The sequence below is a fragment of the Ranitomeya variabilis genome, chromosome 2 (genome assembly GCF_051348905.1).
Source record: "Ranitomeya variabilis isolate aRanVar5 chromosome 2, aRanVar5.hap1, whole genome shotgun sequence".
NCBI classification, from domain to species: Eukaryota; Metazoa; Chordata; class Amphibia; order Anura; family Dendrobatidae; genus Ranitomeya; species Ranitomeya variabilis.
Genome location: NC_135233.1, coordinates 571,006,596 through 571,027,820, shown reverse-complemented (window position 1 = coordinate 571,027,820; position 21,225 = coordinate 571,006,596). Strand labels below are relative to the sequence as shown.

General features: G+C 48.1%; 1 protein-coding gene across 6 annotated transcripts in view; it reads right to left on the bottom strand.

Annotated features, from left to right (window-relative positions):
- Window positions 1–21,225, bottom strand: part of FTO (FTO alpha-ketoglutarate dependent dioxygenase) — a 507,540-nt gene that overhangs the window by 399,581 nt on the left and 86,734 nt on the right. The window contains exon 8 of one of the 6 annotated variants that reach the window (XM_077288252.1): window positions 1,063–1,459. The exons of 4 other annotated variants lie outside the window; for them this stretch is intronic. In XM_077288252.1, coding sequence (XP_077144367.1) covers window positions 1,442–1,459 — 18 coding nt within the window. In that variant the 3' untranslated portion in view covers window positions 1,063–1,441. Of the gene's footprint in view, window positions 1–1,062; window positions 1,460–21,225 lie in introns of those variants that run through there. One more of the 6 variants, XM_077288253.1, reaches the window with a different exon arrangement.

Genomic DNA, 21,225 nt, shown 5'->3' with positions numbered 1-21,225 from the left:
AGACATCATCCTCAGCCAGGAGAACCAAGATCTTTGTGGCCGAAGAGGGGGCTATCAGTATTATTCTTGCCATGTCCTCCCTTATCTTCCTTAGGACCGCTGGGATGAGAATGACCGGGAAAAAAGGCGTAGGCCAGGCTTTGATTCCGTGGGATAATAAAGGCATCTAGAACCAGAAGGTTCCCTCTGGGATCTAGGAAGAAAAAGGTGTCTACCTTAGTGTTGTCGATATTGGCGAAGCGATCTATGACCGGGATGCCCCACATTTCTACAATCTGATTGATAACAGACTGCTTCAGAGCCCACTCGCCTTGTCTTAACTGAGGTTCAAAAAGTCTGCCTTGTGATTCTCTATCCCCCGAATATGTAGTGCTGACAGGGATAGATTACATTCCGCCAACCTGAGATGTTGTGTTTATCAGGGCCCGTGACCTGGTTTCCCCTGATGGTTTAGATAGGCCGCCACCACCTGATTGTAGAAAAATATTCGTACATGATGACCTCGCCGAACTGAAGGTTCCCCGTCAGGGACAGGAAACCAACTGATGCGAGTGAGAGGTACCGCCCTTTTATCTGTAGGTTTCCTTCTCTTTTCTTTCTCCTTTCCCCATGACAGCACCACGGATCCCCTCTCTCTGTGGTGCTGTCATGGGGAAGGAGAAATAAAAGGGCCCAATACTGTCCCCTGTAGTACTTCACTGTTAACTGTGACTCATTCTGAGTGGTTTTTGTTAAAGATCATCATGTAATTCCTATCATTGAACCAGTTGCTGACTCAATTACATATTTTACCCTAGTCACTTTTTGGTGAAATGGCTAAAAAACCTTGTATTTTTGCCAATATTGTTTGGGTTCATTGCTTGGTAAAAATTTACCTAGGAACATGATCCTTTATTATGGTGATAGCCAAACTTGTAAAAATGTTTGTTATATTTTAGTGATTTAATAAAGTACATTACAGTACAGTAATAAACATTTTTGTACAACAGACTAAATTGTCCTTTGTCTGTATCGGAAAATTAGACAGCGCAGAAGTGCTTGACATCACTAGAGATAGAAGCTTTTCATCTGCATCTGTACCCAGAAGCCCATGCTTGAATTGTGCCTTTTAAATGAACGCTCTTTGAATTTACTTTATCTTGATCTAAAACCCCGAAAGGCCCACGAATCACGGACTTTTTAAAACAAAATACATACATTTTAATAGGGTTTTTATTCTGTTCGACTGGGAGTGGTAATGTCAACGAGGTAGACTTAGATTTCATGGATTTTTGGTGATGGAAACGAAAAATTATACAATACATATATATATTTTTTTATCAAAATGTCTTTTAAATGAAAAGGTTTAACATTTACATTACAAGGGGGACATCTGGCAAAATCTCACCTCGAGGGACAGGCAGAGAAGAAATAAGCAGGCTGATAAAAGTATCCATAATATCTAGGGCGGAAAAGATGGCTGCAAAATAAAAGGGGTTTCCTAGACGAGGTTAATAAATATTTAATGACATAGGGAAAAATACACTTGGTAAACTAACACGGAATTCAGTCACACAAATAAATACTAAAGCTACAGGAACTGGTGAAGTTTATAGCGTCTTATACTGTATGTTGCAAAGTCCATTATTATATATCCATGTGTTAAAGTTGGGGAAGCTGAAGTCATCTGGCACCATATTCCAAAGGACAACTATTGTGTGTGTGTAAATATATATATATATATATATATATATATATATATATATATATATATATATATATATATATATATATATATATATACACTCAAGTATAAGCCGAGATTTTTGGCCCTTTTTTTGGGCTGAAAGTCCCCCTCTCGGCTTATACTCGAGTCATACTCGGGGGTCGGCAGGGGAGGGGGAGCGGGGGCTATCTAATTATACTCACCTACTGCTGGCGCGGTCCCTGCTTCTTCCAGTGCTGCATATTCTTCCTGTACTGAGCGGTCACATGGTCCCGCTCATTACAGTAATGAATATGCAGTTCCACCTCCCATAGAGGTGGAGCCGCATATTCATTTCGGTAATGAGCGGTAACTGTGACCGCTCAATACAGGAAGAAGATGCAGCGCTGGAAGAAGCAGGGACTGCACAGCACCAGCAGTAGGTGAGTATACAGCGCTGCGCGATATTTACCGCTCCTCGTTCCGGTGGGGCTCCGTCATCAGCGTCCTCTGGCTGTGACGCTCAGGTCAGAGGGCGCGGTGACGTAGTCAGTGCACGCCCTCTGCTGAACGTTAATGCTGAAGACGGAGCCGCACAAGGATCAGGTAAATATTGAAAGTGCCGGGGGTCCTGAGCGAAGAGAGGTGAGTATGTGATTTTTTTTTTTTTTATCGCAACAAAAGCATATGGGGCAGTGACTGTACGGAGCATCTGTATGGGGCCATAACGCTTGTGCAGCACTAGAAGGGGCAGTGACTGTGCGGAGCATCTTATGGGGCCATAACGATTGTGCAGCATTATAAGGGGCAGTGACTGTATGGAGCATCTTATGGGGCCATAAAGATTGTGCAGCAATAAAAGGGGCAAGTGACTGTACGGAGCATCTGTATGGGGCCATAACGCTTGTGCAGCACTATAAGGGGCAGTGACTGTACGGAGCATCTGTATGGGGCCATAACGCTTGTGCAGCACTATAAGGGGCAGTGACTGTACGGAGCATCTTATGGGGCCATAACGATTGTGCAGCACTATAAGGGGCAGTGACTGTACGGAGCATCTTATGGGGCCATAACGATTGTGCAGCATTATAAGGGGCAGTGACTGTACGGAGCATCTTATGGGGCCATAACGATTGTGCAGCATTATAAGGGGCAGTGTCTGTACGGAGCATCTGTATGGGGCCATAACGCTTGTGCAGCACTATAAGGGGCAGTGACTGTACGGAGCATCTTATGGGGCCATAACGCTTGTGCAGCATTATATGGGGCAAGTGACTGTACGGAGCATCTTATGGGGCCATAACGTTTGTGCAGCACTTTATAGGGCAAATATCTCTATGGAGCATCTTATGGCGCCCATATTATGCTTTATGCAGGATTATATGGGACATATTTTAATATGGAGCATCTTATGGGGCCCATCAAACTTTATAGAGCATTATATGGGGCTCCTGATTCAATATGGATATTCAAAAACACTTAACCTACTGATGTCTCAATTAATTTTACTTTTATTGGTATCTATTCTTACTTTTGAAATTTACCGGTAGCTGCTGCATTTTCCACCCTAGGCTTGTACTTGGGTCGGCTTATACTCGAGTATATATATAATATTATATATATATATATATATATATATATATATATATATATATATATATATATATATATATATATATATATATATATACACACACACACTGCGTGCAGAATTATTAGGCAAGTTGTATTTTGATCACATGATACTTTTTATACATGTTGTCCTACTCCAAGCTGTTCAGGCTTGAGAGCCAACTACAAACTAAGTAAATCAGGTGATGTGCACCTGTGTAATGAGGAGGGGTGTTGTCTAATTACATCAAAACCCTATATAAGGTGTGCTTAATTATTAGGCAACTTCCTTTCCTTTGGCAAAATGGGTCAGAAGAGAGAATTGACGGGCTCTGAAAAGTCCAAAATTGTGAGATGTCTTGCAGAGGGATGCAGCAGTCTTGAAATTGCCAAACTTTTGAAGAGTGATCACCGAACAATCAAGCGTTTCATGGCAAATATCCAACAGGGTCGCAAGAAGCGTGTTGGGCAAAAAAGGCACAAAATAACTGCCCATGAATTGAGGAAAATCAAGTGTGAAGCTGCCAAGATGCCATTTGCCACCAGTTGTGCCATATTTCAAAGCTGCAACGTTACTTGAGTAACAAAAAGCACAAGGTGTGTGATACTCAGGGACATGGCCAAGGTAAGAAAGGCTGAAAAACGACCACCTTTGAACAAGAAACATAAGATAAAATGTCAAGACTGGGCAAATAAATATCTTAAGACTGACTTTTCAAAGGTTTTATAAACTGATGAAATGAGAGTGACACTTGATGGGCCAAATGGATGGGCCAGAGGCTGGATCAGTAAAGGGCAGAGAGCTCCACTCTGACTCAGACGCCAGCAAGGTGGAGGTGGGGTACTGGTATGGGCTGGTATCATCAAAGATGAACTTGTGGGACCTTTTCAGGTTGAGGATGGAGTGAAGCTCAACTCCCAGACCCACTGCCAGTTTCTGGAAGACTTTTTCAAGCAGTGGAACAGGAAGAAGTCGATATCGTTCAATAAAAACATGATTTTCATGCAGGACAATGCTCCATCACATGCCTCCAACTACTCCACAGTGTGGCTGGCCAGTAAAGGTTTCAAAGAAGAAAAAATAATGACATGGCCCCCTTCTTCACCTGATCTGAATCCCATAGAGAACCTGTAGTCCCTCATAAAATGTGAGATCTACAGGGAGGGAAAACAGTACACGTCTCGGAACAGTGTCTGGGAGGCTGTGGTGGCTGCTGCACGCAATGTTGATCGTAAACAGATCAAGCAACTGACAGAATCTATGGATGGGAGGCTGTTGAGTGTCATCATAAAGAAAGGTGGCTATATTGGTCACTAATTTTTTGGGTTTTTTTTTTTTGCATGTTAGAAATGTTTATTTCTAAATTTTGTGCAGTTATATTGGTTTACCTGGTGAAAAACAACAAGTGAGAAGGGAATATATTTGGTTTTTATTAAGTTGCCTAATAATTTTGCACAGTAATAGTTACCTGCACAAACGGATATCCTCCTAAGATAGCCAAATCTAAAAATAACCCACTGCAACTTCCAAAAATATTAAGCTTTGATATTAACGAGCCTTTTGGGTTGACTGAGAACATAGTTGTTGATCAATAATAAAAATAATCCTCTAAAAAACAACTTGCCTAATAATTCTGCAGTGTATATATATATATATATACACACATATATATATTATATATATGTATGTATATATATATATATATATATATATATATATATATATATATATATATATATATATATATATATACACACACATACATATATATACGTGTGTGTGTGTGTGTGTGTGTGTGTGTGTGTGTGTGTGTGTGTGTGTGTGTGTGTGTGTGTGTATGTATATATATATATATACACATATATACATATATATACATACAGTTATGGCCAAAAGTATTGACACCCCTGCAATTCTGTTAGATAATTCTCAGTTTCTTCCTGAAAATGATTGCAAACACAAATTCTTTATTATTATCTTCATTTAATTTGTCTTGAATGAAAAAACACAAAAAGAATTGTCCTAAAGCCAAATTGGATATAATTCCACACCAAACATAAAAAAGGGGGTGGACAAAAGTATTGGCACTGTTCGAAAAATCATGTGATGCTTCTCTAATTAGTGTAATTAACAGCACCTGTAACTTACCTGTGGCACCTAACAGGTGTTGGCAATAACTAAATCACACTTGCAGCCAGTTGACAGGGATTAAAGTTGACTCAACCTCTGTCCTGTGTCCTTGTGTGTACCACATTGAGCATGGAGAAAAGAAAGAAGACCAAAGAACTGTCTGAGGACTTGAGAAACCAAATTGTGAGGAGGCATGAGCAATCTCAAGGCTACAAGTCCATCTCCAAAGACCTGAATGTTCCTGTGTCTACCGTGCGCAGTGTCATCAAGAAGTTTAAAGCCCATGGCACTGTGGCTAACCTCCCTAGATGTGGACGGAAAAGAAAAATTGACAAGAGATTTCAACGCAAGATTGTGCGGATGTTGGATAAAGAACCTCGATTAATATCCAAACAAGTTCAAGCTGCCCTGCAGTCCGAGGGTACAACAATGTCAACCCGTACTATCCGTCGGCGTCTGAATGAAAAGGGACTGTATGGTAGGAGACCAAGGAAGACCCCGCTTCTTACCCCGAGACATAAAAAAGCCAGGCTGGAGTTTTCCAAAACTTACCTGAACAAGCCTAAAACGTTTTGGAAGAATGTTCTCTGGTCAGATGAGACAAAAGTAGAGCTTTTGGGGCAAAAGCATCAACATAGAGTTTACAGGAGAAAAAAAGAGGCATTCAAAGAAAAGAACACAGTCCCTACAGTCAAACATGGCGGAGGTTCCCTGATGTTTTGGGGTTGCTTTGCTGCCTCTGGACTGCTTGACTGTGTGCATGGCATTATGAAGTCTGAAGACTACCAACAAATTGTGCAGCATAATGTAGGGCCCAGTGTGAGAAAGCTGGGTCTCCCTCAGAGGTCATGGGTCTTCCAGCAGGACAATGACCCAAAACACACTTCAAAAAGCAGTAGAAAATGGTTTGCGAGAAAGCACTGGAGACTTCTAAGGTGGCCAGCAATGAATCTAGACCTGAATCCCATAGAACACCTGTGGAGAGATCTAAAAATGGTAGTTTGGAGAAGGCACCCTTCAAATATCGGGGACCTGGAGCAGTTTGCCAAAGAAGAATGGTCTAAAATTCCAGCAGAGTATTGTAAGAAACTCATTGATGGTTACCGGAAGCGGTTGGTCGCAGTTATTTTGGCTAAAGGTTGTGCAACCAAGTATTAGGCTGAGGGTGCCAATACTTTTGTCTGGCCCATTTTTGGAGTTTTGTGTGAAATGATAAATGTTTTGCATTTTGCTTCATTCTCTTTTGTGTTTTTTTTTCATTTAAGACAAATTAAAGGAAGATAATAATGCCAAAGAATTTGTGTTTGCAATCATTTTCAGGAAGAAACTGAGTATTATCTGACAGAATTGCAGGGATGTCAATACTTTTGGCCATGACTAACTATATATATATATATATATATATATATATATATATATATATATATATATATATATATATATATATATATATATATATATATATATATATATATATATACACACACATATACACACACATATATACGGGAACAATTCTAATCATATTGTCATTTTTTGTTAATCAGTCACATCAACCGCATTCTGCCAGCACTATAGGTACAGTAACATTCTTTCGGTAACTTCCCAGCAAGCATTGCTACTCCCATTGTCCAATGGCTTGCCTACCCTGAGCAGATCGCCTCCTCCGTTAGCAGTTTGACAGATGGAAAAGCAGAAGAAATACAAAGGCCTTCATATGGTTCCTGTACCGAGATGGGACCCTCCCCCCACTTCCTGTAACAAAACAGAGTCCCACTCCCAGTTTCGGTAGAGAGAAACACCTACCCCCTTCCTGTAAAGAGACAAAAAACTGTAGTCCATTTTCTGTAGAGAGACAAAGACCCACCTCTTACTTTCCATAGAGAGAAAGAGCAGCTTCCCACTTCCTATAAAGTGACAAAGACCCACACCGACTTCCTGTAAAGAGACAAAAACCCACCCCCACACCATGAAGAGAGACAAAGATCTACCCCCATTTCATATAAAGAGACAAAGACCCAGCCCCAATTTCTGTAGAGACAAAGACCCACCCCCACTTCCTGTAGAGACAAAGACCGACCTCCACTTCCTGTAGAGACAAAGACCCACCTTCACTTCCTGTAGATACAAAGACCCACCCCCACTTCCTGTAGAGACAAAGACCCACCCCCATTTTCTGTAGATACAAAGACCCACCCCCATTTCCTGTAGACACAAAGACCCACCTTCACTTCCTGTAAAGACAAAGACTCACCTCCACTTCCTGTAGAGACAAAGACCCTCCTCACTTCCAGTAGATACAAAGACCCACCCCCATTTCCTGTAGATACAAATACCCACCCCCATTTCCTGTGGAGACAAAGACCCACCCCCATTTCCTGTGGAGACAAAGACCCACCCCCACTTTCTGTAGATATAAAGACCCATCTCCACTTCCTGTAGAGTAATGACTCGCCTCCACTTCCCGCAGAGAAACAAAGAGCCACCCCTACTTCATGTAGAGAGACCAAGACCCCTGTCCACTTCTTGCAAAGCGACAAAGACCCACCCCCACTTCCTGTAATCCAACTTGGTGTTTCTGCTACTAAAGATGGATTATGCTTGACAACAGGCAGCGGAGAAAAAGTTAGACAAATGTAGGAATCTAGTAGCCAAGACTTTGGAGTGATTTTTTAGGAGTAGCATAAAGCGATTTGCAGATTGTTTATTCATTACATTATTTATCCAATGAGATCAAGTTGTCTGTAAGTACAGAGATCATTTATCTCTGTCTATGGAGCCACTGTATGAGCTAGGAATGGAAATCTTGCTCTCTTTGAGAGCAGTACTTGACCTTGGACCTGGTGCATTCATTCGATAGTAACTATGTAATGCCACTTTACGTCTACAGAGAATATGTACGGTATATTTACACAGCTTATCACTTGAGGTGAAAAAGATGGCTTATTTTTTTATTTTTTTTTTAAGTTATTTAACTTCTCCAGATAACCCTTATAAAGGGACTAGATGGCAGCCCGATTCTAAAGAATCGGGAGTCTAGAATCCATATATACTTTATTTATTCAAATGTAAGAATAATACAATTAATAAATAATAGTAAGAAAGAACAAAAAATGGCTGCACTCACCAGCTCTTGACAATTCTTGTTATTTAAGGTACAGTTACACAAGATCCATGAACATGCTTATGAGGGGAGTGATGAAAGACATCAGACGACAACTTTGCGTGTTGTGGCAAATGCCACAACAACGGTTCTTTGCTTAAGAACAATAATGTAAATAATAAATAATATGTATCAATAACTATGTATATTGGTATGTTCTTTCTTGGCACAAATTGCAGGAAGTAGTATTCTAGGCAATTATATATTAGATGAAGGAAATACATGGTGCTTGAACAGCGCTACCAGCTTTACAGCAGCACTTTTCACACACGGGACTGGGGGCGCGCTTATTTTTGCACCCGGGGCGCGCTTACTTTTGCACCCGGGGGCGCACTTACTTTTGCACCCGGAGGCGCTCTTACTTTTGCACCCGGGGGCGCACTTACTTTTGCACCCAGGGGCGCACTTACTTTTGCACCCGGGGGCGCACTTACTTTTGCACCCGGGGGCGCACTTACTTTTGCACCTGGGGGCGCACTTACTTTTGCACCCGGGGGCGCACTTACTTTTGGGGCCGCACTTACTTTTGGTGGGCGGGGCTCCTCGGCCTCCGATTTGGTTGGTGGGGCCCCTCGTCCTCCAATTTGGTGGGTGGGGACCCTCGGCCTCCGATTTGGTGGGCGGGGACTGGCCTCCGATTTGGTGGGCGGGGACCCTCGGCCTCCGATTTGGTGGGCGGGGACCCTCGACCTCCGATTTGGTGGGCGGGGACCCTCGGCCTCCGCTTTGGTGGGCGGGGCCCCTCGGCCTCTGATTTGGTGGGCGGGGCTCCTCGGCCTCCGATTTGGTTGGTGGGGCCCCTCGGCCTCCGATTTGGTGGGCGGGGCCCCTTATCCTCCGATTTGGTGGGCGGGGCCCCTCGGCCTCCGATTTGGTGGGCGGGGCCCCTCGGCCTCCAATTTGGTTGGCGGGGCCCCTCGGCCTCCGATTTGGTGGGCAGGGACCCTCGGCCTCCGATTTGGTGGGCGGGGCCCCTCGGCCTCCGATTTGGTTGGTGGGGCCCCTCGGCCTCCGATTTGGTGGGCGGGGACCCTCGGCCTCCGATTTGGTGGGCGGGGACCCTCGGCCTCCGATTTGGTGGGCGGGGACCCTCGGCCTCCGATTTGGTGGGCGGGGACCCTCTGCCTCCGATTTGGTGGGCAGGGACACTCGGCCTCCGATTTGGTGGTCGGGGACCCTCGGCCTCCGCTTTGGTTGGTGTGGACCCTCGGCCTCCGATTTGGTGGGCGGGGACCCTCGGCCTCCGATTTGGTGGGCGGGGACCCTCGGCCTCCGATTTGGTGGGCGGGGACCCTCGGCCTCCGATTTGGTGGGCGGGGACCCTCGGCCTCCGATTTGGTGGGCGGGGACCCTCGGCCTCCGATTTGGTGGGCGGGGACCCTCGGCCTCCGATTTGGTGGAAGGGGACCCTCGGCCTCCGATGTGGTGGGCGGGGCCCATCGGCCTCCGATGTGGTGGGCGGGGCCCATCGGCCTCCGATTTGGTGGGCGGGGCCCCCCGGCCTCCGATTTGGTGGGCGGGGCCCCCCGGCCTCCGATTTGGTGGGCGGGGACCCTCGGCCTCCGATTTGGTAGGCGGGGCCCCTCGGCCTCCGATTTGGTTGGCGGGGCCCCTCGGCCTCCGATTTGGTGGGTGGGGCCCCCCGGCCTCCGATTTGGTGGGCGGGGCCCCCTGGCCTCCGATTTGGTGGGCGGGGACCCTCGGCCTCCGATTTGGTGGGCGGGGACCCTCGGCCTCCGATTTGGTGGGCGGGGACCATCGGCCTCCAATGTGGTGGGCGGGGCCCCTCGGCCTCCGATGTGGTGGGCGGGGCCCCCGTCCTCCGATTTGGTGGGCGGGGACCCTCGGCCTCCGATTTGGAAGGCGGGGCCCCTCGGCCTCCAATTTGGTGGGCGGGGACCCTCGGCCTCTGATTTGGTGGGCGGGGACCCTCGGCCTCTGATTTGGTGGGCGGGGACCCTCGGCCTCCGATTTGGTGGGCGGGGCCCCTCGGCCTCCGATTTGGTGGGCGGGGCCCCTCGGCCTCCGATTTGGTGGGCGGGGCCCCTCGGCCTCCGCTTTGGAGGGCGGGGCCGGGCCCCTCGGCCTCCGATTTGGTGGTCGGGGACCCTCGGCCTCCGCTTTGGTGGGCGGGGCCCCTCAGCCTCCGATTTGGTGGGTGGGGCCTCTCGGCCTCCAATTTGGTGGGCGGGGTCCCTCTGCCTCCGATTTGGTGTGCGGGGACCCTCGGCCTCCGCTTTCGTTGGCGGGGCCCCTCGACCTTCGATTTGGTGGGCGGGGCTCCTCGGCCTCCGATTTGGTTGGTGGGGCCCCTCGACCTCCAATTTGGTGGGCGGGGACCCTCGGCCTCCAATTTGGTGAGCGGGGCCCCTCGGCCTCCGATTTGGTGGGCGGGGCCCCTCGGCCTCCGATTTGGATGGTGTGGACCCTCGGCCTCCGATTTGGTGGGCGGGGACCCTCGGCCTCCGATTTGGTGGGCGGGGACCCTCGGCCTCCGATGTGGTGGGCGGGGCCCCTCGGCCTCCGATGTGGTGGGCGGGGACCCTCGGCCTCCGATGTGGTGGGCGGGGCCCCTCGGCCTCCGATTTGGAGGGCGGGGACCCCCGGCCTCCGATTTGGTGGGCGGGGCCCCTCGGCCTCCGATTTGGTGGGCGGGGACCCTCGGCCTCCGATTTGGTGGGCGGGGACCCTCGGCCTCCGATTTGGTGGGCGGGGACCCTCGGCCTCCGATTTGGTGGGCGGGGACCCTCGGCCTCCAATTTGGTGGGCGGGGACCCTCGGCCTCCGATTTGGTGGGCGGGGACCCTCGGCCTCCAATTTGGTGGGCGGGGACCCTCGGCCTCCGATTTGGTGGGCGGGGACCCTCGGCCTCCGATTTGGTGGGCGGGGACCCTCGGCCTCCGATGTGGTGGGCGGGGCCCCTCGGCCTCCGATGTGGTGGTCGGGGCCCCTCGGCCTCCGCTTTGGTGGGCGGGGCCGGGCCCCTCAGCCTCCGCTTTGGTGGGCGGGGCCGCTCGGCCTTCGATTTGGTGGGCGGGGCTCCTCGGCCTCCGATTTGGATGGTGGGGCCCCTCGGCCTCCGATTTGTTTGGCGGGGCCCCTCGGCCTCCGATTTGGTGTGTGCTCTGCCTGGGGCCACTGTGCTCTGCCTGGGGCCCCATATGCTGCCTGGGGCCCCTGTGCTCTGCCTGGGGCCCCATATGCTGCCTGGGGCCCCTGTGCTCTGCCTGGGGCCCCATGTTCTGCCTGGGGCCCCTGTGCTCTGCCTGGGGCCACTGTGCTCTGCCTGGGGCCCCATGTTCTGCCTGGGGCCACTGTGCTCTGCCTGGGGCCCCATAAGCTGCCTGGGGCCCCTGTGCTCTGTCTGGGACCACTGTGCTCTGCCTGGGGCCCCATATGCTGCCTGGGGCCCCTGTGCTCTGCCTGGGGCCACTGTGCTCTGCCTGGGGCCCCATATGCTGCCTGGGGCCACTGTGCTCTGCCTGGAGCCCCATATGCTGCCTGGGGCCTCTGTGCTCTGCCTGGGGCCCCATATGCTGCCTGGGGCCCCTGTGCTCTGCCTGGGGCCCCTGTGCTCTGCCTGGGGCCACTGTGCTCTGCCTGGGGCCCCATATGCTGCCTGGGGCCCCTGTGCTCTGCCTGGGGCCCCTGTGCTCTGCCTGGGGCCCCATGTTCTGCCTGGGGCCCCTGTGCTCTGCCTGGGGCCACTGTGCTCTGCCTGGGGCCCCATATGCTGCCTGGGGCCCCTGTGCTCTGCCTGGGGCCCCATATGCTGCCTGGGGCCCCTGTACTCTGCCTGGGGCCACTGTGCTCTGCCTGGGGCCCCATAGGCTGCCTGGGGCCCCTGTGCTCTGCCTGGGACCACTGTGCTCTGCCTGGGGCCCCATATGCTGCCTGGGGCCCCTGTGCTCTGCCTGGGTGTAGGACACTGGTGACGTCACTTATCTCCGGACATTAGCTCCGGACATTAGCTCCGGACATTAGCCCTGGACATTAGCTCCGGACATTATCTCCGGACATTAGCTCCGGACAAAGCCACGGAAGTTGGCACAAATTGCAGGAAGTAGTATTCTAGGCAATTATATATTAGATTGTCTAGTTTACAAAACTCTCATATACATTATTACGAAAAATGTGGAACGAGGCTGCAAAGAAGATTACTTGCTCTGGAGGACCTGACCTGTCCCAACTTATACAGACATACTAATAATTACAATGGGCAATGTGTAGCGCTAAATCTCCACTGTGGCGGCGCCTGTTATGACCCCAGTGGACAGGGTCTCAGAGGAACGTGTAAGTCTGCGAGATACAAAAATCCAGCTCATAGGGCTGTGGTAACTGGGTTGACCAAATAGCTACTCCTAACGCCAACACTAGAAGTAGCCGGGGATCATGCCTACGGTGATCGCTAGATGACTCGCGCCAGCCGGAGAATCTAACTACCCCTAGGAGAAGAAAACAAAGACCTCTCTTGCCTCCAGAGAAAGGGACCCCAAAGCAAGATACAAGCCCCCCACAAATAATAACGGTGAGGTAAGAGGAAATGACAAACACAGAAATGAACCAGGTTCAGCAAAGAGAGGCCAGCTTACTAATAGCAGAATAAAGCAAGATAACTTATCTGGTCAACAAAAACCCTATAAAAATCCACGCTGGAGATTCAAGAACCCCCGAACTGTCTAACGGTCCGGGGGAAGAACACCAGCCCCCTAGAGCTTCCAGAAAAGGTCAGGATACAGATTGGAACAAGCTGGACAAAAATACAAAACAAAACCAAAGCAAAAAGCAAAGAAGCAGACTTAGCTTGAAATACAGGAACCAGGATCACAGGACAAGAGCACAACAGATTAGCTCTGATTTCAACGATGCCAGGCATTGAACTGAAGGTCCACGGAGCTTAAATAGCAACGCCCCTGAACTAACGGCCCAGGTGAGGAAATAGGAAAAGACAGACGCTCCAGAGTCAAATCACTAATGACCACTAGAGGGAGCAAAAAGCAAAATCACAACAGTACCCCCCCCTTAGTGAGGGGTCACCGAACCCTCACCACGACCACCAGGGCGATCAGGATGAGCGGCATGAAAGGCACGAACTAAATCGGCCGCATGAACATCAGAGGCGACCACCCAGGAATTATCTTCCTGACCATAGCCCTTCCACTTGACCAGGTACTGAAGCCTCCGCCTGGAGAGACGAGAATCCAAGATCTTCTCCACCACGTACTCCAACTCGCCCTCAACCAACACCGGAGCAGGAGGCTCAGCAGAAGGAACCACAGGCACAACGTACCGCCGCAACAAGGACCTATGAAACACGTTGTGGATAGCAAACGACACAGGAAGATCCAGGCGAAAGGATACAGGATTAAGAATTTCCAATATCCTGTAAGGACCAATAAAACGAGGTTTAAATTTGGGAGAGGAAACCTTCATAGGAACAAAGCGGGAAGAAAGCCACACCAAATCCCCAACACGTAGTCGGGGACCCACACCGCGGCGGCGGTTGGCAAAGCGCTGAGCCCTTTCCTGTGACAACTTCAAGTTGTCCACCACAAGATTCCAGATCCGCTGCAACCTATCCACCACAGAATCCACCCCAGGGCAGTCAGAAGGTTCCACATGACCCGAAGAAAAACGAGGGTGGAAACCAGAGTTGCAGAAAAACGGCGAAACCAAGGTGGCAGAACTAGCCCGATTATTAAGGGCAAACTCAGCTAACGGCAAGAAGGTCACCCAATCGTCCTGATCAGCAGAGACAAAACACCTCAAATAAGCCTCCAAAGTCTGATTAGTTCGCTCCGTCTGTCCATTAGTCTGAGGATGGAAAGCAGACGAAAACGACAAGTCAATGCCCATCCTACCACAAAAGGATCGCCAGAATCTGGAAACGAACTGGGAACCTCTGTCTGACACAATATTCTCAGGTATGCCGTGCAAACGAACCACGTTCTGGAAAAACACAGGAAGCAGATCGGAAGAGGAAGGCAGCTTAGGCAAAGGAACCAAATGGACCATCTTGGAGAAGCGTTCACATATAACCCAGATAACAGACATGCCTTGAGACACCGGAAGATCAGAAATGAAATCCATGGAGATATGTGTCCAAGGTCTCTTAGGGACAGGCAAGGGCAAGAGCAACCCGCTGGCACGAGAACAGCAAGGCTTAGCTCGAGCACAAGTCCCACAGGACTGTACAAATGACCGCACATCCCTAGACAAGGAAGGCCACCAAAAGGATCTGGCCACCAGATCTCTGGTGCCAAAAATTCCTGGGTGACCTGCCAACACCGAGGAATGAACCTCAGAAATGACTCTGCTGGTCCACTTATCAGGCACAAACAGTCTGTCAGGAGGACAAGAATCAGGCCTATCAGTCTGAAATCTCTGCAACACACGTCGCAGATCTGGAGAAATAGCTGACAAGATAATACCATCCTTAAGAATACCAACAGGTTCAGCGACACCAGGAGCATCAGGCACAAAGCTCCTGGAAAGAGCATCGGCCTTCACATTCTTTGAACCTGGTAAATACGAGACAACAAAGTCAAAACGGGAGAAAAACAATGACCAGCGGGCCTGTCTAGGATTCAGGCGTTTAGCAGACTCGAGATACATCAGATTTTTGTGATCAGTTAAGACCACCACACGATGCTTAGCACCCTCGAGCCAATGACGCCACTCCTCAAATGCCCATTTCATGGCCAACAACTCCCGATTGCCCACATCATAATTTCGCTCCGCAGGCGAAAACTTCCTAGAGAAAAAGGCGCAAGGTCTCATAACAGAGCAACCAGGGCCTCTCTGCGACAAAACGGCCCCTGCTCCAATCTCTGAAGCATCCACCTCAACTTGAAAGGGAAGCGAGACATCAGGCTGGCACAAAACAGGCGCCGAAGTAAATCGACGTTTCAACTCCTGGAAAGCCTCCACGGCAGCAGGAGCCCAATTAACCACATCGGAGCCCTTCTTGGTCATATCCGTCAAAGGTTTCACAATGCTAGAAAAGTTAGCGATAAAACGACGGTAGAAGTTAGCGAAACCCAAGAACTTCTGAAGACTCTTAACTGACGAGGGCTGAGTCCAATCAAGAATAGCTCGGACCTTGACTGGGTCCATCTCCACAGCAGAAGGGGAAAAAATGAACCCCAAAAAGGGAACCTTCTGTACACCAAAAAGACACTTTGAGCCCTTGACAAACAAAGAATTTTCACGCAAAATTTTAAAGACCATCCTGACCTGCTCCACATGCGAGTCCCAATTATCAGAAAAAAACCAGAATATCATCCAGATAAACGATCAAAAATTTATCCAGATAGTTCCGGAAAATGTCATGCATAAAGGACTGAAAAACTGAAGGGGCATTAGAGAGCCCAAAAGGCATCACCAAGTACTCAAAATGACCTTCGGGCGTATTGAATGCGGTTTTCCATTCATCTCCTTGCCTAATGCGCACAAGGTTGTACGCACCACGAAGGTCTATCTTGGTAAACCACTTGGCATCCTTAATCCGGGCAAACAAGTCAGACAACAGCGGCAAAGGATACTGAAATTTGACAGTGATCTTATTTAAAAGCCGATAGTCAATACAAGGCCTCAAAGATCCGTCCTTTTTAGCCACAAAAAAGAATCCCGCACCAAGAGGGGAAGAAGACGGACGGATGTGTCCTTTCTCCAGAGACTCCTTGATATATGAGCGCATAGCGGTATGTTCAGGTATCGACAGATTAAACAGTCTTCCCTTAGGAAACTTACTGCCTGGAATCAAATCTATTGCACAGTCACATTCCCTATGAGGAGGCAATGCACTGGACCTGGACTCGCTAAAGACATCCTGATAATCAGACAAATACTCCGGAACTTCCGAAGGCGTAGAAGAAGCAATAGACACAGGCAGGGAATCCTCATGAATACCAAGACAGCCCCAACTAGACACCGACATAGCCTTCCAGTCAAGGACTGGATTATGGGTCTGTAACCATGGCAGCCCCAAAACAACCAAATCATGCATTTTATGTAGAACGAGAAAACGTATCACCTCGCGGTGTTCAGGAGTCATACACATGGTAACCTGTGTCCAATACTGCGGCTTATTTTCTGCCAATGGCGTAGCATCAATACCCCTAAGAGGGATAGGATTTTCCAATGGTTCAAGAATAAAACCACAGCGCTTAGCAAATGAGAGATCCATAAGACTCAGGGCAGCACCTGAATCTACAAACGCCATGACAGGATAAGATGACAATGAGCAAATCAAAGTTACAGATAGAATAAACTTAGGATGCAAATTACCAACGGTGACAGGACTAACAACCTTAGATATACGTTTAGAGCATGCTGAGATAACATGTGTAGAATCACCACAGTAGTAGCACAAGCCATTCCGGCGTCTATGAATTTTCCTCTCATTTCTAGTCAGGATTCTATCACATTGCATCAAATCAGGTGTCCGTTCAGACAACACCATGAGGGAATTTGCGGTCTTTCTATCACATTGCATCACATCAGGTGTCTGTTCAGACAACAACATGAGGGAATTTGCGGTTTTGCGCTCCCGCAACCGCCGGTCAATTTGAATAGCCAGGGACATGGTATCATTCAGACCTGTGGGAATGGGAAAACCCACCATAACATTCTTAATGGCCTCAGAAAGGCCATTTCTAAAATTAGCGGCCAGTGCACACTCGTTCCAATGTGTCAGCACGGACCATTTCCGAAATTTTTGGCAATACACCTCAGCCTCGTCCTGGCCCTGAGACATAGCCAGCAAGGCTTTCTCTGCCTGAATCTCAAGATTGGGTTCCTCATAAAGTAAACCGAGCGCCAGAAAAAACGCATCAATATCAGCCAATGCCGGATCTCCTGGCGCCAGCGAAAAAGCCCAATCTTGAGGGTCACCCCGTAAGAATGAAATAACAATTTTTACTTGTTGAGCAGAGTCTCCAGACGAACAAGGTTTCAGGGACAAAAACAATTTACAATTATTCCTGAAATTCCTAAACTTAAATCGGTCTCCTGAAAACAGTTCAGGAATCGGAATCTTAGGTTCAGACCTAGGATTTCTGGTAACATAATCTTGTATACCCTGCACACGAGCGGCAAGCTGGTCCACACTTGTAATCAAGGTCTGGACATTCATGTCTGCAGCAAGCTTAAGCCACTCTGAGGTAAAGGGGAAAAGAAAAAGAAAAAAAAAAAAAAAAAATGAGAGAGGAAAAAAAAAAAACTCAAAATTTTCTTTCTTATAATCCCACTTCTGCAATGCATTAAACATTTAATACTGGCCTGGCATACTGTTATGACCCCAGTGGACAGGGTCTCAGAGGAACGTGTAAGTCTGCGAGATACAAAAATCCAGCTCATAGGGCTGTGGTAACTGGGTTGACCAAATAGCTACTCCTAACGCCAACACTAGAAGTAGCCGGGGATCATGCCTACGGTGATCGCTAGATGACTCGCGCCAGCCGGAGAATCTAACTACCCCTAGGAGAAGAAAACAAAGACCTCTCTTGCCTCCAGAGAAAGGGACCCCAAAGCAAGATACAAGCCCCCCACAAATAATAACGGTGAGGTAAGAGGAAATGACAAACACAGAAATGAACCAGGTTCAGCAAAGAGAGGCCAGCTTACTAATAGCAGAATAAAGCAAGATAACTTATCTGGTCAACAAAAACCCTATAAAAATCCACGCTGGAGATTCAAGAACCCCCGAACCGTCTAACGGTCCGGGGGAAGAACACCAGCCCCCTAGAGCTTCCAGCAAAGGTCAGGATACAGATTGGAACAAGCTGGACAAAAATACAAAACAAAACCAAAGCAAAAAGCAAAGAAGCAGACTTAGCTTGAAATACAGGAACCAGGATCACAGGACAAGAGCACAACAGATTAGCTCTGATTTCAACGATGCCAGGCATTGAACTGAAGGTCCATGGAGCTTAAATAGCAACGCCCCTGAACTAACGGCCCAGGTGAGGAAATAGGAAAAGACAGACGCTCCAGAGTCAAATCACTAATGACCACTAGAGGGAGCAAAAAGCAAAATCACAACAGGCGCCGCAGGGAGATGAACACTAACTACCAGGTTTCCATGAAAATTAAAGTTGATCATTAGGAAGACAAGTTTGTGGTCAGTTTATTGTCAATCGACTTTTCAAATAAATAGTGATTGTCCAAAGTGAAGAACCCCCTTTGAAGTTGCTTATTGACGCTTGCAGGTTTTCGTGTAGTCTTATTGCCTACTCTTACAACTGAAAAGCAGGATAAAAGTCCATCTTGATTATATACACTAGAAGATATTTTTTGTCACCTTCTGAATATTCTTTGTACAATATCACGGACTAAACTATGTCAAAAGCTTCAACGTCCGCACCTGAGAATGTGATCCATCCCTCTTCACAACATAGGGGTTTTCCACTACTTTGATGACCTCACATTCACTTTAATAGGAGTCGAGCTACAGTAACCAGGAGCGGCCACTAAACAGTCAATTGAGCTTCCGGCTACATACACCGTTTACATGGGGCTGCTTTCAGACGTCATACCAGATGATCTATAAGGGATCTGTGTGTTGGAACATCACAGAATCTGATACTGATGATCAGTATCATAGTGAATCATCCCTTTAAAAAGCAGTCTGGGCAATTGTTGCTCCAGATAATATATTCATTTAATATATTAGTTTGCCATGCAAGTTGTCCAGCGACTAACTGGACAGTTCATGTTCCTGCTCCATAAACCCTAGATTTACACTGTAGCGCTACATTCTGATGAACCTTGCAATGCATGGGTCGATCACATGGTCGAACTGCAGCAAAGCGTGCAAGGTTTATGTAAATTGGCATAAAAGTGGGTTTTCTCTGGATGTGTTGTTGGCACTACTGATCAGAATGGACATGGGGCTTAAAAGTATTTGACCAATAGGGATACAAATGTTGGGAAGGATGGTTAAAGGGGTTGTCCAGCCTTGGTGTACAAGTCTGCAGTCACTCTATATGACTACAGACTTGTGAATCCTCACAGTATGCACTGGGAGTGGGTGTCATGTGACTGCAAGTATGCGATTTGCATACTTCAGGACACATTCAGACTAGACGTGTCGGGCCTCACTAAATACACTTGCATTTGTGCAAGGCTGTGCAAGTCTAGTTGGTACATGCCAGCATGTATGTAAATCGCATACTTGTGGTCACGCTCCTTCTGCTCCCGATGCCGAAGAATCCTGACTGCATGCAGTGTTTGTACCCCAAGGCTGAAAAACCCCTTTAAAATTGAGGGAAGCTATATAGGGCCAAACAATCGCCCTGCAGTGATGGCTGTAAGGAAAATGTAGCATGGCATGCAGTAATATAATGCATTCTGGGAGATCACGGTTTCAACATTTAAAATCCCTCCAAACAAGCCACTGACCGTTCCATCCGAAAGTCTGCTGTGTATGGGGACCCCTAAACAATTGATTGTTGGGGAGATAAGGATCATGTCCGATTTCAGACTTCAGATCTCTTTGTTTTCCGAGAGATAAGTCACCTCCAGAGTCTGCAAGCGGCCCTGTCGGAGCTCACAAGAGTTTGGTCAACCGAGCGCTCCTCTTTTTGGCATTGACAGGTAAGACAGCAGCCATCCGAAAGATTGGTCGAATCATCGTTTGGCCAACAGCTATTGGGGGCATTAGAATGTAAGGTAAACACAAAGAAAGCTCAGTACTACAACAAACCTAGCCAGGTATTTTAAAGGGAACCTGTCACCAGGTTTGGCCGATATAAAATACGGCCACTGCCTTTCAGGGCTTATCTACAGCATTCCTGAAAGATAAGAAAAATAACTTTTATTATTCTCACCCGGGAGGCAGTCCGGTCCAATGGGTGTCGCAGGTCCTGGTTTGGCGCCGCCCATCTTCTTATGATCGTCGCCCTCCTGCTTGCTTCATGGCTCCCCAGCATCGCGCTCCTGCACATGCTTTCTTATTTGTCCTGTTGAGGGCAGAGGAAAGTACTGTAGTGCAAAGGCGCCGGGAAAGGTCAGAGGGGCCCAGCGCCTGCGCACTGCAGCACTTTGCTCTGCCCTCAACAGGACAAATAAGTAAGCATGTGCAGGAGCGCGATGCTGGGGAGCCATGAAGCAAGCAGGAGGGCGGCGATCATAAGAAGATGGGATGCTCCGGACCCCGACCTGCGACACCCATCGGACCGGACTGCCCCCCGGGTGAGTATAATAAAAGTTATTCTTATTTTTCTGGTTGGACCGGGGGCTTGTCTACAGTATTATAGAATTCTGTAGACAAGCACTGAAAGGGGGTGGCCGTATCTTATATCGGCCAAACCTGGTGTCAGGTTCCCTTTAAACACATTCTGTCATGCTTACAGTTTTATTTTTATGTTTTGAATCAATTGCATTCAACAATAATGGATCATCATTTCTTAGAACTTTGAATTGTGCCGTCCTCCCGGAAATGTATGAACACAATGGCATAAGGTCATCACCATCCCCATTGTCAATATGATGTGTCCTTACAGAGTCGGATCGACAAAAGACGACAAGTAAATTGCTGTAACCTCAGACAATACCTTTAATTATATATTGCTCATGTTATGTAATGTTCACACTAGCAGCGTGGCTTCAACTTGTAACAGATCCATAACAACA